Source organism: Mobula hypostoma, chromosome 12 (assembly GCF_963921235.1).
Source record: "Mobula hypostoma chromosome 12, sMobHyp1.1, whole genome shotgun sequence".
NCBI classification, from domain to species: Eukaryota; Metazoa; Chordata; class Chondrichthyes; order Myliobatiformes; family Myliobatidae; genus Mobula; species Mobula hypostoma.
In genome coordinates this window covers 68,843,632-68,862,694 of record NC_086108.1, presented here as the reverse complement: position 1 = coordinate 68,862,694, position 19,063 = coordinate 68,843,632, and the positions used below count along the sequence as shown (strand labels likewise).

Genomic DNA, 19,063 nt, shown 5'->3' with positions numbered 1-19,063 from the left:
GCTTTCACCTCATACCCTTTGATGCCCTGGCTAATCTGTCGCTGCTTGGCCTCAGCACTGCCATGTGTTGCTGGATTCTGGATTTCTTGACAGATAGACCACAGTCAGTCCGTGTTGGCAGGAACATCTCTGACTCCATCACACTGAGCACTGGATCCCCACAAGGCTGTGTGCTTAGCCCATTGCTGTTTACACTGCTAACACATGACTGTGCAGCCAGATTCAAGGAGAACCTGATCATTAAATTTGCAGATGATACCACAGTGGTGGGGCTCATCAGCAAAAATGATGAAACAATGTACAGGGAGGAGGTCAAACACCTAGAGAGCTGGTGCAGGAATAACAACTTGATGCTTAATGTCACCAGAACCAAGGAGATGATCGTCGATTTCAGACGGTCTCAGCCTGAGCACACACCCCTCAGCATCAGTGGCTCCACAGTGGAGAGAGTGGAAAACATCAAGTTTCTTAGGGTGCAGATCTCGGACAATATCACCTGGTCCAGGAACACCACTGGGATTGTGATACGGGCCCAGCAGAGATTGCACTTTCTGAGGATGCTTAAAGAAGCATCACTCCCCACTAACATCTTAACTACATTCTACAGAGGCATGGTTGAGAGTGTGCTGACCTTTTGCATCACAACCTGGTACTCCAGCTGCAGTGCTGTCGACAAAAAAGCCTTGCAGAGGGTGGTTAGGGGAGCAGAGAAGGTTATTGGAGTCTCCCTACCTTCTGTCCAAGACCTCTTTCAGAGTCGATGCCTCCAGAAGACACGGTACATCACTAAAGACCCCTCATACCCTCTCCATGAACTGTTTGTTCTTCTGCCATCAGGCAAACGTTACAGCAGCATCAGATCTAAAATCACAAGGCTACTAAACAGCTTCCTCCCACAGGCAGTCAGACTGCTAAATAGCTGCTCTACCTGACTCTGCTTTGGACACTTTTAACTTGCACTGGACACTTATAACTCATTTTAACTGACATGTGGCTGTTGTGTTTTACTATTTATTGTTATGTTTATTATTTAGTGTTGCGTTTGTTATGTTATGATTGCACTGCTCCTGAGAAACGCTGTCTCATTCTGCCCTGCGGAGCTGATGTACGGTTAGAATGACAATAAAGTTTTTTGAATCTTGAATCTTTGAACCTATCTATCTCTACCTTAAATACACCTAATGACTTGGCCTCCACAGCCACTTGTGGCAACAAATTCCACAGATTTACCACCCTCTGACTAAAGTAATTTCTCCGCATCTCAGTTCTAAAAGGATGTCCTTCAATCCTGAAGTTGTGCCCCCTTGTCCTTGAATCCCCTACCATGGGAAATAACTTTGCCATATCTAATCTGTTCAGGCCTTTTAACGTTTGGAATGTTTCTTTGAGATCCCCCCCTCATTCTCCTGAATACAGCCCAGGAGCTGCCAGACATTCCTCATACAGTAACCCTTTCATTCCTGGAATCGTTCTCATGAATCTTCTCTGAACCCTCTCCAATGTCAATATATCCTTTCTAAAATAAGGAGCCCAAAACTGCACACAATACTCCAAGTGTGGTCTCACAAGTGCCTTATAGAGCCTCAACATTACATACCTGCTCTTATATTCTATACCTCTAGAAATGAATGCCAACATTGCATTTGTCGTCTTCACCACCGACTCAACCTGGAGGTTAACCTTTAGTGTATCTTGTACAAGGACTCCCAAGTCCCTTTGCATCTCTGCTATTTGAATTCTCTTGCTATCTAAATAATAGTCTGCCCATTTATTTCTTCCACCAAAGTGAATGACCATTCACTTTCCAACATTGTATTTCATTTGCCACTTCTTTGCCCATTCCCCTAAACTATCTAAGTCTCTCTGTAGGCTCTCTATTTCCTCAACACTACCCGCTCCTCCACCTATCTTTGTATCATCGGCAAATTTAGCCACAAATCCATTAATACCGTAGTCCAAATCATTGACGTACGTTGTAAAAAGCAGTGGTCCCAACACTGATCCCTGTGGAACTCCACTGGTAACCTGCAGCCATCCCTTTATTCCCACTCTCTGTTTTCTGCTGACCAACCAATGCTCCACTCACGCTAGTAACTTCCCTGTAATTCCATGGGCTCTTATCTTGCTAAGCAGTGTCATGTGCGGCACCTTGTCAAAGGCCTTCTGAAAATCCAAGTACTCCACGTCTGTTGCATCTCCTTGGTCTACCCTGCTTGTAATTTCCTCAAAGAATTGCAGTAGGTTTGTCAGGCAGGATTTTCCTTTCAGGAAACCATGCTGGCTTAGGCCGATCTTATCGTGTGCCTCCAGGTACCCTAATCTGATCCCTAACAATCGATTCCAACAACTTCCCAATCACTGATGCCAGGCTAACAGGTCTATAGTTTCCTTTCTGCTGCCTCCCACCCTTCTTAAATAGCAGAATAACATTTGCAATTTTCCAGTCATCTGGTACAATGCCAGAATCTATTGATTCTTCAAAAATCATTGTTAATGCCTCAGCGCTCTGTCCTTCAGAACCCTAGGGTGCATTCCATCAGGTCCAGGAGATTTATCCACCCTCAGACGATTAAGCTCCCTGAGGACCTTTTCAGTCGTAATTTTCACTGCAGAAACTTCACTTCCCTAACTCTCTTGAATACCTGGTATACTGTAGACGTCTTCTGCTGTGAAGTCTGATGTAAAATACGCATTCAGTTCCTCTGCCCTCTCTGCATCTCCCATTACAATATCTCCAGCGTCATTTTGTATTTGTCCTATATCTACCCTCGACTCTTTTTTACCCTTTATATACTTGAAACAGCTTTTAGTATCTTCTTTGATATTAGTTGTCAGCTTGCTCTCATGATTCATCTTTTCCTTCCGAATGACCTTCTTAGATTGCTTCTGCAAGTTTTTGAAATCTCCCCAATCCTCTATCTTCCCACTAACTCTGGCTTCCTTGTATGTTTTCTCTTTTGCTTTTACTTTGGCTCTGACTTCACTTTACAGATTTGGAGGATGTAATTGTCGAAAGCATTGTATGAAGGCAGTCCATCAGTCCATTATCTGTATTAGGTGCCTGTACTGATTCTATTCACTTGCAGTCAAAAGAACACGGCAGCATACACTGGATGAATTCCTCCATTGATAAGTATTATAAACTAATACACAGTTTTATAGTAGTCTATTATTGCTGGTGTTCTAATTTGTTCTGTATTTCATTTAAATACATGATTTGTTACCCAGTTTGTCTTTTTTATATGTTTTAAACTATTTCAATGAAACTTTGTCTAATTTATTTAGTGATACAACGAGTAGGCCCTTCTGGCCTTTCAAGCCTTGCCACCCTAGCAACCCCTGACAAACTTTATTAGCCCTAACCGAACCACAGGATAATTTACAATGACCATGTTACCTGCCTGGTACGTCTTTGGACTATGAGAGGAAACCAGAGGACCTCGAGAAAATGTACACATTTCATGGGGAGGACATATAGAGACACCTTACAGAATGGCACAGGAATTGAACTCCAAACTCCAGATTGCCCTGAGCTGCAATAGTGTCACACTAACTGCTAAACTATCGTGGTGCTAATTGGGGTAGCTGCTTAATTGGGCAAAAATGTATTGGTCCTGATGTGTTTCAATTAACTGTAATTTACTATTGTACTGAAATCCCATTATCATTGAGAACTGGACTTTTTACACAAATAGGAATATTAAGTTTTTCTCCTGAATGTTTTATGTAATTAGGCATGAAGGATTGCATTGTATTAAATTAATATTTCTTCATTATTTAAAGTTCTTAGAATAACAGACCTCCAAGAGGACGGCAACCATGTCATTGTTTGGATGCTTGCATGCCTCAAAAACTCTGAGAGCTATGCTTTGACCCATCTCGTCTGTGCTGAACTATTAACCTGTAGTCCCATTAACCTGTAGCTGGACTATAGCTCTCCATAACCCTCCCATTCATATACTTATCCAAGTTTCTCTTAAGTTTTGAAATTGAACCTGCATCCACCATTTCTGCTGGCAGCTTGTCCCACACTCTCATCACCCTCTGAGTGAAGAATACCCTTTCATGTATCCCTTAAGTATTTCACTTTTCACCCTTAACCTATGACCTGTAGTTCTTATCTCACCCAATCTCAGTGGAAAATGCCTGCATGCATTTAATCTATCTATACCTCTCATCATTTTGTATCTCTCTATCAAATCTTCTCTCATTTTCCTGTGCTCCGATGAATAAAGTACTAACCTATTCAACTTTTCTGTATAACTCATTTCCTCAAGACGTGACATTCTTGTCAATTTTCTTTGTACTTTTTCAAGCTTATTGATATCTTTCCTGATGGTAGGTGACCAGAACTGCACACAAGACTCCAAATTAGGCCATTTGTCTTACAGTAGATGATCTATGTTGAAAGGAATAATAGGGAACACCGTTATTCAAATGTCGAATTCTCAATGTACTTAAGTCTCAATTTTGACTGTGACTTTTGCAGTAATTCACCTTGCTTCTTGCAAATATCCAATCTCTTAAAATTAGTTGTTTTATTTTTGGATGAATTGATAAACCTAATTTCTGATAAATGTTTTGAGCATGTTTGAAGTTGGTAATTCCTTGATAACATGCTCTTCAGAGAAACCCAATTTGATTTGTAAAAAAAAATTTGAATTGCATACAGTGATCTTGGATTTTTGTTTTGAAAGCTGAATTTCAAGGATATGCCTGCAATTTTGTTTTGCGATAATTCCTATAATGAACAAAGTTTAATAATCATCTCTTGAACTGTATTGTTGTAATGTGGAATGCTAATAGCCTTTAAGGATTATGTTTACAATTGAAGTTTTGGACTAAGTTCCTGTTATTGTGCACAACCAATTTCTAACTCACCTTTTAGTTGATGGATTTTTAAATTTTTTTAATATTTTGATTAATTGTGAATGGTTTTGATACAAAATCATTAAATGGAATGATTTCAAAGTATTTGAGAAGGTCATTTCCCAATTTTGCCAAGTATGCAAAAGTAGTGTTTAACAGTTAAGACATGCTAAACTTTCCACAGCATTGAAGCTGTGGAATTTCCAGCAGCTTTGTTTTACCTGTACTGTTCAGCAGAAGCTAGGTCATACTTGTAAATCTGAGGTTACTGTATATCCTCAGCATTATTTAGAATGTTATATTGATATATGTTTAAAGAAAGGAAAGGTTAGCAATCAATCAATAAATAAATAAATAAGGTGAATGGTAACATTTGTTTTTTAAATGCCCATTGTCCAGTTCTCTTTTAATTGAATAACCCAAATCATACTGATACATATAATTTTTGGGACCTGAGAGATAACACTCTAAAGGGAGTGTTTTGTTTATTTTTCTCAATAACTATCCAGTGATCATCATACTGTGTTGAATGACGCTATCTTTGACAACCATGCCTTTTTATTTTGAAAATGTTTTGAAAATCACAGAATAAAAAGGCTCAAATATGAAGTTGACATTAATATATATTCTTTTCATTTGTTATATCAAGACTTATGCTGAAAATGTGCTGTATGCTGGAAATGACTTTCTAATAAAGCAAAATGAAGTGTATTATATCCTTTTTAAACTTTTTTTTTATTAGGTAAAGCGTAACATATTTGACCTCACAAACATTCACGTCCGCCATCAGGTATGGGAAGGTTGGCCTGCTGCTGCCGAGGATGATTCTGTGAGTGCAATGTATTTTCAACGAATTTTACTATGCTTCACTCGTTATTGTGTAATGAATAGGCAGAGACTTACTTTCAGCAGATGTTCTTTTATGTACCATTCGGCATTTGTTAGTATGTGGTTTTGATATTTTCATTTCTGTATTACTCTTTTTATATGACCATTGTAACTATTAGCCAAACATCTTACATAATTGAAGAGAAGCATAGGGCACAAGAGCTTACTTTTCAGATTTGCCCTGGTTGAGAATAGTCAGCTGTATAAACATTTCAAGGTGTTTTAGTATCTCAGCGCATAAAGGCTTTCAACTGAAATAATTTAGCCACCCATTCTTTATTTCTTTTTCAAGTTTTAATGTAATTTGGAATGAAAGCCTGTTTACTGAAGCCTGGATTTTAATTTACTTTAATCTGTTAAAGATTTAGTTTCTGTTATGAATTTGTTGTAGAAATATTTAAGATGTGGAGAAATTATAAAACTTCTAAGCTTTAATTTGGGGGGAAAATCTGCTGCAGTGAAGCCAAGATATGTCTTAAAAAGATCAATATTTTTGATTGACCACGTCATTGTTAATAGATTGATTATTTGGTTGGACTAAAAAAACTATGTGATATTGATGTTTTAAATTTTCTGAAATTAATAATCATTCAGTTAGGATCAGTGAAGTTCCATCTGCTTTAGTGATTGAAATTAACAGTTTTCTCTTTCTCTAATCTTCGAACAATTTTTATTCTCCACATGGTTATTGTGATGGAGCAGTTAAATTACCAGGCTAATAATCCAGATGCAAATGCATGGTTCCAAACCCCTCAGGAAGAACTTAATCTGGAATTTATATTAAAACAAGCTAGTCTTATTAGTAACGATGATTGCAAAATCAACCAAATTCCAAAAGAGCATGAAATCTGCTGTCTATACCCACTCTGGTAGTGTATTATTAAATTTTCTTCTGACATAGAAAGAGGCCATTTAGACTGATCATGTCTTTGCTGGCTCAAAGAGCAACAGTATTCTCGCTGTAATAGATTTTTCCCACATTCCAATCTACCTCGATTCTACCACTCACATACCCACTAGGGAAAATTAATAGTGGCTAATAACCTACTGAGCTCCATGTCTTTGGGAAGTGGGTGGAAACGAGAGCATATGCAATCAGGGAAAACGTGGAACTGCACAAAGGTAGTTCCAGAGATCAGGACTGTACCCAGGTGACTGGAGCTGTAAGGAAACAGATCTGCCAGGTGTGCTACTATGTAGTTCACTCGTAAATGCCCTCGGAAATAGTTAAGCAAGGTATTCAATTGTACCATTACTATTGTATGTGAACAGACATTGAAAACATTTAAATTAAACCACCTATTATTGACATAGTAAATCCCTTGCCTGCCTTCCCACCCATTCCCCTTTGCCTCAACCTTTCGACCCTTGCCTTACTCCCTATCCTCTGTAACATTTTCTATCCTTGCTGAATCATGCTGGCGCATACAATCCGTTCAGCTCAAGAATTTCGTGGCTGCTCTGAGAAGGGCAGCTTAGTTGGACTCTCCACTCAGTCCCTTTATCCTTGCCAGTTCATTTTCCTCTCAACCTATCCAATTTCCTTTTGAATTTATAGATTCCCATTAAGGGTGCAACTTCCAGAATATTACCACTTGCAGCTTTAAAAAAAATAACAAAACTCTCCTCGCAATCTCCTTGTATCTCTAGTTTGAATCCTCTAGTTTGTGTATGATCATCTAATACAAACAGACTTTCTTTGTCTGCCCAGTCTGAGGGGCCTGGTGCATCTCTGAATCTTAGTTGCCTCAAGGAGAACAATTCTGTTTTCCTATTCTTGACACTTGGAGAACACCATTGTCTGTAGTCCTCTAACCTGAAGAATTATTGTTAACTATAATTTGCAGATTTCTATCCTTGAGTCTTGCGTATGATGTTTGGAAGGCAAAAAGTTGTATTTTTTAATCATCTTAATGATGCTTTTAGAGAATTGAGTTCCCTCAGTGTACAAAATGCATTTAGGACTTGTTTGCAGATAGCAATAACATTTTGTGTCTGTTCTTTATTAGATTAAACTCCATGCAGTCCTGCAAATAGCAGTTGACAAAACATCTGATCCAGTATGACTGGATCTGTGACAGCTTGGTCTTGTTGTTTAATCTCTGTGATATTGCCAAAGCCACATTATCTAATTCTATCTAATCAACATGCTGGGTGCTAAATCCAACCAGCACTGATTGAACTGAGACAAACCCAGAACTCAACAAGTTTGAGAAGATTGTAACTTCAGGACAGTTCTTCAACTTACCCTACGCTCTCTAAAAAAAATCTAAATGGCAAATTGCATCTGCTGCCATGCCTATCCTTGATCTCAAATGGAAAGAAGAAGAAGGAGAATAGTCCTTAACTCGGCAGTGGAGTTATCGGGGCACCATCTTTTTGACGGTGTTTCCTTAGCAAGCTATTCTTCTTTTTATAAGGCCACGTTGCTAGCTCAACGCTCAACCTGACTTGGATTCGAACTTGGGAACCTTCGCTCTGAAGTCCGGCACTGATACTATTGCGCCACCAAGCAGGACGATCTCAAGTGGATGCTAACTAAATTTGTTGTGAAATTTGTTGTTTTGTGGCAGCTGTACAGTGCAATGCATAATATACAGTGAATTCTGGGTCTGCACTAGTGCACTGAAAGCAATAGTGAATTTTATCAGTAATTTTGCTTGCATTGAGCAGTGGCTTCTGAGACACAGGAAGCATCATATATTTTCCAAGGTATCATCACAGACCTTTATTGCCAGAGGGTATCGTACAATGAAGTAGATTGATGAAATGACCTTTTTACGTTGCGAAAATCTGAGGCTCATTCTCGGACAGGTACCATTCACAAATCCACTGAAATTGCTACAGCTTGTTATCCCATGAATGCAGCAAATGATTCACAAAAATATACTTTTCCATAATAAGAAGCTAAGATAGTACCTACAGTATGGAACAACTATAGCTCAATGAATTCGGGAACATAATGTCCAGCTCTCTGAATGACTGAACTACAGAGAAGGAGGGAAGTGGGGTGGAGAAAGAGGGTCTACATTTTAAAACAGATTTAGATTAATTTTTTAAACCAATTTATATTCTTCCTTCCTAATGGCATCTCCTCGTTGGGACAGGAGTTCACAAAAAATCTGTTACCTTGAAACAATGCATATTCATTTATTAACACTGAATTTACCCTATGAATGTTATAGTTGCTCCAAATCCTACATTAACTTGGAAACGATTTCCAGCTGTAGAAGAAGGGGCAGCTTTGATTCTTCCACTTGCAGGTGGATAAAGCCCTGAACTTGCAGACAGCATGCCAGGGAGGGGTTCAGCAGCATCACGTACCAAATTAACAGCGTAATAGTTGGACAAGGAAACACTTGCTTGCTCAGTGCTAGTCTCACTTTTGATACATGTGGTATCCTACATAAATTCTCAGCTCAAAATGTCAAGTGTTTATTCCTTTCCATAGTTGCCTCCTGACCTGCTGAGTTCCTCCAATATTGTGTGTGCATTTCAATTTTCCGATACATCTAAAATAAACCAGTGGTTCATAATGAGGTACGTAGTAGCATCTCATCTGTAGATTGAGAAGCTGAATTTCTAGTGCATCAAATTGCATCCAGACAGAATGTTTTTACATTATCGTTGAGAGGTCAGCAGTGGAAAGGTTATGCAGATTCAAGTTCATGGGTGCCAAGATCTTTGAAGATCTATCCTGGGCCCAACATATTGAGGCAATTGCGAAGAAGGCACTCCTGCAGCTACATTTCATTATGAGTTTGAGAAGATTAGATATTTCACCATAGACTAGCAAATTTCAACCCATGTGCAATGGAGAGCATTCTAGCTAGTTGCATCATCATCTAGTATGGTGAGGCTACTGCACAGGACTGGAAAAATCTTTAGAGGGTTGTAAGCTCAGCCAGCTCTATCATGGGCACTAGCGCACCCACTATCGAGGCTATCTTCAAAAGGCAATGCTTCAAAAAAGCGGCATCATTAAGGACCAGTTGGAAGGAGGGACAGGAACCTGAAGACCCACACTCAATGTTTTAAGAACATTGCAAAATAGTATTCATGGACCATTTAGGAACAGGTTCTTTCCCTCTGCCATGATGTTTCTGAATGGTCCATGAATACTATTTTTGCATTACTGATCTTTTAAAATATATATTTGTCTATAAATATTTATTTATTTTTATATTTGTATTGGCAGCATGGTAGAGTAGTGGTTAGCTCAGTGCTCTACAGTACAGATGACCTGGATTCAATTCCCACTGCTGCCTGTAAGGAGTTGTACATTCTCTCTGTGACCGCATGGGTTTCCCTGGGGGCCCTGGTTTCCTCCCATAGTCTGAAGACATTTCAGTTGGTTGGTTAATTGGTCATTGTAAATTGCCCTGTGATTAGGCTCGGATTAAATCGGGGGACTGCTGGGAGGTGCGGCCTGAAGGGCCAGAAGGGCCTATTACACACTGTATCTCAATAAAGAAACAAAAAATAAATAAAATAAATATTTCTTATTGTAAGTTACAGTATATTGTGGAGTCTGGTTAACTGGTACGCATTGGGACCAGTACATTGTGGCCAAGTAAATCGGCTGCCTCAATTCACCAAAGTTTCATGGAAAGTTTTAAAAGGTACTGCCATTTAACTGAGTAACAAACACTACCAATGCTATTACAGTACTATAAAACTATGGATTAATTCCTACTATGTATGGTGTCCATTCTAGGGCATCTCGCTTTCTTTTGGTCCCCAAAAGAAAATAAGTTCTCGCCTGTGGCTCCAAGTAGCTGTTTGCATGTGACAGCAGCCACACCCTGGTAAACCATTTTGACAGGCAGATTAAACCAGGTGATGGTAGCTGGCAGGCCTCATACAGTGAAGTAGGGACAGGACTGTCCTAGCACGTAAAGTCAGCTCCAACAAACTGAACGGATGAGATCAGCAGTGATATCCAATGACCTGGAAGGTGGTTCTTCAATGCTTCGTGGAGAGTGAAGGGCATGACAAGGCATAGAAGTCATGGTTATCCACTGTAACCAAGGAAGACTTCAGTTTGTGACGACTACTCATACCACAGGAGTCAGGCTTCCGAGGTTGAGACAGTGGAACTGTCACAGTGCAATGGCTTTTCCACATTAAAAACTCTCCCACAAAGGGTTCACTGTCATCACTGGATACCACAGGCAACTAACACACTGTCTGCAAATGAACAAAATTAGCACAGACACCTAATACAGATAATGGACTGCTATCGTAAAATGCTTTTGATGAGTGCATCCTCCAACTCATTTTCATTGTAACGATCATGATGATTGTCAATACCTTCAAGTTCCTCAGTGAGCAAAACAATTACAAATCGTCCATTTCTTGACAACTGTCAGTGACAGAAATTACTGCTTTTTGAGCACAAACACATGTAACTGACGCTATTTAAAGACAGTTCACTGTAAGCATAGTGTTATGTCTAATGGCTACACAAGTTAACGCGACTGACAGTAAGTAAAAATTGTTCAGCAGAAGTCTTCTGTCCCACTTAAGCGGCTTGGTGTCCCAAATAAACCAAGGGAATCCTGGCTATTTTCTCTATTATTTTATGTTGTTTAAGATTTGTCCCAAATAGCTGGTTGAACTGAACCACTGATCACAGTACAACTCTAAAAGCAAGACACTCTTAATTACTGAGGGGCTGCCTACGAAGATGATGAAGCAGTTCTTTACACAAGGCTATTCAAATGTCAGATGTTAAAATGCTCAGCAGGTCACCCAGCATCTATGGAGACAGAAAGTTAATATTTCAGCTTGATGACATGATGTATAGTTATTGACCTGTGGTGTGAAGTCTTTTTCATTCCCTGAACACTGCTGTCTGTACTGAATATTCCCAACATGTTCTGATTTTCAACATTTGCAGTTATGTTTCAGGGTTACTCAGGGAGTTTTGTTCTATGGACTGTATTCATCCTAACTCTCTCTCCTCAGAACATTGAATTGTTAGAAGGCTTAAAAAATATTCACAGAACCTTTTTGAGTTTTCGCTCTCTAAACAGCTTCAAACAGTTTTTTCACTGAGAGTGCAGCTACATTATTTACAGAGTGAATTGACATTGCAACATTGATACTTCAGCCAAGATATCTGGGTAGACTGCCATCGTGGAATACATCAGACAGGGCTGGAATGTGAACTATGTATTTCTGAAAAGATGTATGTTGTAGTTGCATGTGCAGATCATTGCTGTACCATTTTTTTTCTCTTCAACTCTTTATGTCTGTTGATTTTATTATAAGATATATGACATCATGTAGTGAAGTTACAAAGAGAATTTAAATAATCATTCTTTACAGTCATTCAGTATTTGGTCCCAAACAATGCAACAATTTTGTAATCAACACACACAAAATGCTGGAGGAACTAGCAAGCCAGGCAGCATCTATGGAAAAGAGTATATTTGACGTTTTGAGCCGAGACCCTTCATCAGGACTGAAACATTTTTTCTCCAGTCCTGATGAAGGCTCTCTGCCTGAAACATTGACTGTACTCTTTTCCATAGATTCTGCTTGGCCTGCTGAGTTCCCCCAACATTTTGTGTGTATTGCTTGGATTTCCAGCATCTGCAGATTTTCTCTAGTAATAATTGACTTTTGTATCATATTCAGAGGTGAGCCATTAATATCCCAAAATATTATAATATTATTTGTTTTATGAATATTATTTAAATTTCAAAATGTGTCGTATTTCCCACATCATACAGATGATCATGATATAAAATGGTATTGGATTTATTTTTAATTTATAATCCTTGTTTTTTCCAAATTATTATTTTTTGAATTTAAGGGTAAATTCTACTTGTTAGTAGAACTCCAGCCAACATTTGCAGTGCTGCAGTATTTTTGCTCTTAAAATTCTGAAAACCTGCTCTTTTATATGTAAAATGAGATTCCACATGATTGTATGTTATTTCTTTGTCACAGTTGAACTTTTACAGAATGAAAACATTTACTAACCATGGAAGTCTATAAATGATTCCCTAGTGAGGATATGCCAGAACAGAATTATTGACAACTAGTACAGTATCCCATCCCTCATTAAAGTGAGCTGCAGCCATCAGTGTATTTTTGCTACCTAAAGGGATTCAAAAAATAATATATTAAATGAGTGTTGACTTAGATTAAGTTAACTGATGTTGCCAGATGAGCCAGGTCCATCAGGTTCAGAAAAGAATCAAGATTATACAGGAATCCAATTACAGCAAGCCTATCCAGTTTCCTTGTTTATTGAGCTTGAGGTTAACAAGAAATGTAGAGAAAATGGTTCCCATGGCACCGTGAGTCTTTCTCACATCCAGCAAGTAAATTTAAATGAGTAGAACCAAATGCAGGTTTTGGGTATTTGATTTTATGTACTGCAAACAATTGCTCATAAGGCTGTACAAAGTTCTACAAAATTCTGTGATGACAGACTTCAAAGAAGTGGGTATCCTTTGGTCTCTGTAAAATCTGTGACATATAACATGTAGCAGCCTTGAAAGAATTTATTGTAAATTATTTCTACTTTGAGATTAATTTGCATGTTGTGGTTGTGGTTTGGGTTTGGGTCTTTGAAAACCAGAGCTTAGGTAGCACTAAATGACACTTAGATAGCACACTGCAGGAGGCTGACAGACATCATGGATTGTTCTGAGGAGTCTTTCCATAATTGCTGACATTTATCCAGTGTTTCACCGTATTTGCTAATGTATTAATGCAATCAGTGTTTGAGAGGCTGCTCATATCTTTTTGCCCTGGATTTATGGTTTCCTAAATTCATAGACCCACTGAAACCTATTCCCTTCTGGTTGCCTTAGTGACAGAGCTCAGAGATAAGCCTAGGTAGAGCCCTTTTGTGATTGCTTTCAGGTGACATTCAATGATAGCTTGAGTAGAGTGTCCTTTTATAGTTCTTGTAATTCACAAAATGATAACAGCTTTCATTCCTAAGATCCAAGGGCTCTCGACCATTCCCAGATGGGATTTGTATTTGATTTGCTACTTCATGCCAGTGAGGCTGTTAGGTCCTTGTGGATGATGAGATTATGTCATATGGCAGAGAAACCTGAAGATGTCAAGAAAATAAAACTTGCACTATTGTCGCAAGCTAAAGTTTTATTCTTTGTTTTCAGGAGTTCATAGAATAAAATCATATAATTTTTATGAATAATGCTCTTATTTGCTGATTCCTTGCATGTATTTCATTTTGGTTTAATATTTTTGGAATAAAGAAAATGACATGCTAGCCAAAGCCTACAAACATTTTCACCATCTGTCACAGCAAGGTTGTTGCATACCATCAAACAAAATTGCTAATCTGTTCTGAAGATCGCAAAATTACTCAGACATTATAAAATCATTTTCTTATTTTTCTGGTGTATTCTTAGCTCTCTTTTTCACTTTAAGACAATTTGGGGTATTGCACTTATTTTTCAGTGAGTGCATCTCAAGTGTAACAAAACATTAGACTTTAATAGTATTTGTTCTCTGAAATAACAAGTAGCCAGTGCTGCTAATTTCGCTCCAGATGCTTGTCTGACATTGTTAGTATTTATGCTTATGTATACATCTGATTAAATCTAGCTGTGTGGATTTGGGAACCAAGTAAGAAAAATAGGATTAAGTCCCTGGCGGATTGTATTTGTGCTTCTTTAACACAATGAATCATAAAATCATATTTCAAACTCTTACCGAGATAGTGTTTGTACTGAACAATATTGCTTGCATACTAAAAGAAAATAAGTGTGAGTGCAAGTTATTCTTTTACACTAAAGCACCACAAAGGCTTAACCAGCTGTTCTCCAGAGAATGTGAACTGAATCTGTAGTACCAGAACTAAATATGTGGCATCTGAACTTGTACATTGTCTCTGACAGCCTGACACTGAGGTCTGAAATGTGTTTTTTCCTATTGGAAAATGTGATTCTTGTCACTTGGAAGGCTTAAAGGTGTTTGCTATCTTGCTTTTTTTCTGTCACTCCAAACTATTCGTGTCACATTTTTCTGTGGTTATGAATAAAAATACAATTGAGAAAAGAAAAGTTTTTATTTAGGTTAGTTCTGTGGATCCTTTAATTTTTGAATAAAACACTGCTTGCATCAGCTCTCATAGATAGTTCATCTGCTTCTCTGGTGGGGTATTGTACCCAAATGAATTTGCCTGGGACTGAATTTCATTTTGCACATCAGCTCTTGTGAACTTTGAGTGTAGTGTGCTTTCAGACTTCATACATGTCCTTCTGTGTGCTTCTGAAATGTAACAGCCCAGAATTTGATGAATAGTGCCTGCTGCCACACTCACGAAGGCCTTGAATTTATCAGATCTGAATTGTTATAACTATTCATGCTGGCTCTGATCAACTTTTTTTTGCTGCATGATGTAATTGGTGGGCTAGACAAAGCTCAACCTGTGAAACTTTTCTCAATGTTTACAGTCACAATGTTCTTAGCTTTCCAATGGTCAAAACTCAAGTTTTTTTTAATAGTTCTTGTTATTCTGCTCAAAGATCCAATATTAGTAACAATAAAAGTTTTAATTTTTATGAAAAATTAAAATCACCGAAGAACATTATTTAAAAGCAATAAAGAAGTTATAAATGACCAAAGGCTATTTAGCTTGTTTTGCCATCTTCCCATATCCCTACAACTTGTCATTCAAATAAATATGCTTGCAGATTTGTACCAGTTTTAAGCTGCTGCAAGGTTCAAGAGCAGATGTCCTAGCATAAATGGTGGGGAATTCTGGGGGTATGTCATTTCATTGCTGAAGTCCATGTGGATTGAAAGCCATTGAAATGTACATACTTTTTCAGGGCACAACCGGGTTGATGTACAGCCTATTGCATGGCCTATTCCTGCTTCTGTTTCTTAAAGCACAGCCATGACATTACTGGTGAAGTTTGGCAAACAAGATCAGACTTCTGCAGCTGCACGGCAATTCTGAAAATGTGCAAGGAATTGCTGGCAGAATCCAACAAGTATTTGGTCTTTAGAGAAGACTTAAATGTATACAAATAGAATTTTGGAAGTCTTTGATTTTAGTGTAATGTTTTAATTTTGCTAAATATATACCGGTAAAGAAGGAATAGGACTAAGTTTGAACTAAAGAAGAGAATATGTGAGTGGATAATCGATCTGAAGATTTCCCAGCTGCCATTGTTCAAAGCTCAAAATCTACTGTTATCTATTCCTTATTGAGCAGCATTGTGGAACAGGTTCTTCCAGCCTTTTGAGCTGCGCCACCCTGCAACCCATGATTTAAGCCTTGTCTAAACACGTGACAATTTACAATTAAACCAACCAACCGGTATGTTTTTGGACTATGGGAGGAAATTGGAGCACCCAAAGGGAACCCATGTGGCCACAGGGAGAACATATAAACTCCTTACAGAAATTTATTATCAAAGTATATGTATGCCACAATATACTACCCTGAGATTCATTTTCTTGCAGGCATTCACAGTAAGTACAAAAAGACTAGATAGAATCAATGATAAACTTGAACACAGACAGACAATCTACAAAAGACAACAAACTACAATCGCAAAAAAGAAAAATAATAGTAAATAAGCAATAAATATTGAGAACATGAGTTTTAGAGTCCTTAAAAGTGAGTCCATAGGTTGCAGAATAATTTCAGTGTTAGGGTGAGTGAAGCTATTCCTTCTTGTTCAAGAGCCTTATGCTTGGTGGGGGGGGGGGGGTGTTGGTAATCATTGTTCCAGTTGTATAAAGTTTTGTTCATCTGTAGACTACTGAATTGTTGGATTTCCCTTCAGTAGATTGACATTTTATTTTGAAGGCTGTTGTTTCTCAAATGAATTGTTCATGTACAATATGTGTAAATTTCCATAAAGAAGAAGCAACGCAAGCTCTATCTGGGCCTTAAGAACTATGAATGATAGAGCACTTAACAAAGCAGAAGTTTATTCTTCCAAAGAGTGTAGCTGAAATTCTCTGCACAGTAATCTCACTGGATCATTTTCAAATCCAGAAAAGTAAAAATTTGCTTTTGTTTGAAGAATAATTTGAGAATAGATGGTGCAAGATGGAATTTTCTGTCTCTGCTAGTAGACTCAAAGCTTTTCTAAAATTTTGTGGGTTTTGGAACAATGCCAATAGATTTTGAACGTAACATAAGTCCTGGACTTATTTCCTGGCATAATTTACATATTACTATTTAATTATTTATGGTTTTATTACTATTTAATAATTTATGGTGCAACTGTAACGAAAACCAGTTTCCCTCGGGATCAATAAAGTATGACTATGAAATGTATCTCTGCAATTTGACAAAGGTAAGAATTAGGAACTATTGGTTAGTCAGCCTGATATCAATTGTGAGATAGTATTAGAATGGCTAAAGAATTGGTTAATGATTGGAAAATGGTGTGAGAATATACAAGCCTGTGAGAGTGACAGGCTACTTAAGTGGGAATCGATACTGGGCTCCATCTGTTCACAAGTTATTCTGTGAATAAAAGTGAGTTTATCTCATTTAGGAATGCAAATGGTTAATTTTGAGATTATTGCGAAGAGAATTACAGCCATGCTCTTTGAACAAATAGAAATTAACTTTTATTACATGGTGAGAAATGAACAGATCCTGGTACTGAGAGTGCCCCTGTTTTGCTAATTCATAAAAAATGCAAGTAAACATACAAGTGAAGCAGCAATTAGGAAGGCAAGTGGTCAGTTGACTTTTACTGCCACCTCCTTGCACTGCATGGATGTCTTGAAGTTTTGCTGAGATTCTGCCAGGCTTTTAGTAAGTGTAAAACTTGAATACTGGGCACAGTTTTGGTCTTCAAACCATGGTAGTACATTTGCTTGTGAACGTAGCTGATGAGTTAAGGGCATTGCATTTTTAATGAGATTTAGTAAAATTGATTGAAATTTATAATTGGTGTTGTTTTATTATTAACATGTACTGAGATATAGTGAAAGCTTTTGAGTGCCATCCAAACAGTTCATTACATCGATGTAGTAGAAAACAGAACGCAGAAAGTGCATTATAGGTAGAGAAAGTTTAAACACAAGAGACTACAGATGCTGGAATCAGAAGCAACACAAAATGTTAGAGTAACTCAGCAGGTCAGCCAGCATCTGTGGAAGGAATCGGACAGTCGACATCTTGGGTCAACAACAAGGTAGGTGGGAGATGAAGTGTTTATCTTTTAGTCTGTGAGAGGTGTGTTCAAGAGCAGAACAGAAACTGTCTTTATGCCTGTGAGTAGGGGATGTCCTTGATTAGTTGGCTGCTTTCTCAATATGATGGAAAGTGTGCAGGATCTGGAGTGAATAGAGGACAACAGTGAACAATCTGCTAGAGGAACTCAGTGGATTAAGCAGCATCTCTAGGATGAAAAGCATTGACTACATTTTGGATCAGAACCCTCCATCAGGACTCCAAGGTTTCAACCTAAAATGTTGACAATTCCTTTTTCCCTGGAGATGCTGTTGGACCCACTGAGTTCCACAAGTAGATTGTTCGTTGCTGCAGATTTCAGCATCTGTGCTCACTGGAAAGGAACTTGGTTTGCATGACAGAGTGGGCTGCATTTACAACTCTCTGCAATTTCTTGGAGTTTTGGGCAGGACGGTTACCTTAACAAGTTAAGATGCAAATGCATAGGGATAGGATTCTTTCTATTGGGCATCTATAAAATTCGGTAATACCAATTGGGAATATGAGGAAATAAGGGGGATAGGCCTCCTGCATCCCCATATTCCCGCCCCCCCCCCCCCCGTCTGACCTCCAAGGGTGTATGTCATACTTTGGTGATTTTGTCTAGTCTGTAAACCAAGTTGGGTATATGCAGAAAATGTGACATTAAAATATGTACTTATATTATTATATTATCATGGAGTTTTTTTTTACTCTATTACAACTTTAAGCAAGTCTACAGGGAGTTTGGCTCATCACATTGGACATCAGTAGAGTAGCTCCTTAGCAGCTAGCCAGCTAGTTTAAATAGCGTTAGCTGTGCTAATGAATGAATGACACCTGTTAAACTCACCTCAACTTGTCTTTTACATTTTAACCCACCACGGGCAATAGAAAAGTCACTGTTGCAAACAGTGCAGCGAGCAACACTGTCATTACTTTTGAGGTCGACTGTAAAGCCCGCCCACAGAGAAAACTGATAGGTCTACTTAGCATGAAGAGAGACCAATCAGGATGCTCGCTCTTGCTCTCCCTCTCAAAAAATCGATTTCCAGGATATTGCATATAATTTCCAGGTGTCAGGGAGCCGCTATCAATATGCAGGAGACTCCCGGAACTTCCGGG

The 19,063-nt window shown here is 38.3% G+C and overlaps 1 protein-coding gene across 2 annotated transcripts in view; it reads left to right on the top strand.

Moving 5' to 3' along the window:
* Window positions 1-19,063, top strand: part of faf1 (Fas (TNFRSF6) associated factor 1) — a 415,765-nt gene that overhangs the window by 221,294 nt on the left and 175,408 nt on the right. For both annotated transcript variants that reach the window (XM_063064333.1, XM_063064334.1), the window contains one exon: window positions 5,612-5,698. In XM_063064333.1, coding sequence (XP_062920403.1) covers window positions 5,612-5,698 — 87 coding nt within the window. The remainder of the gene's footprint in view (window positions 1-5,611; window positions 5,699-19,063) is intronic.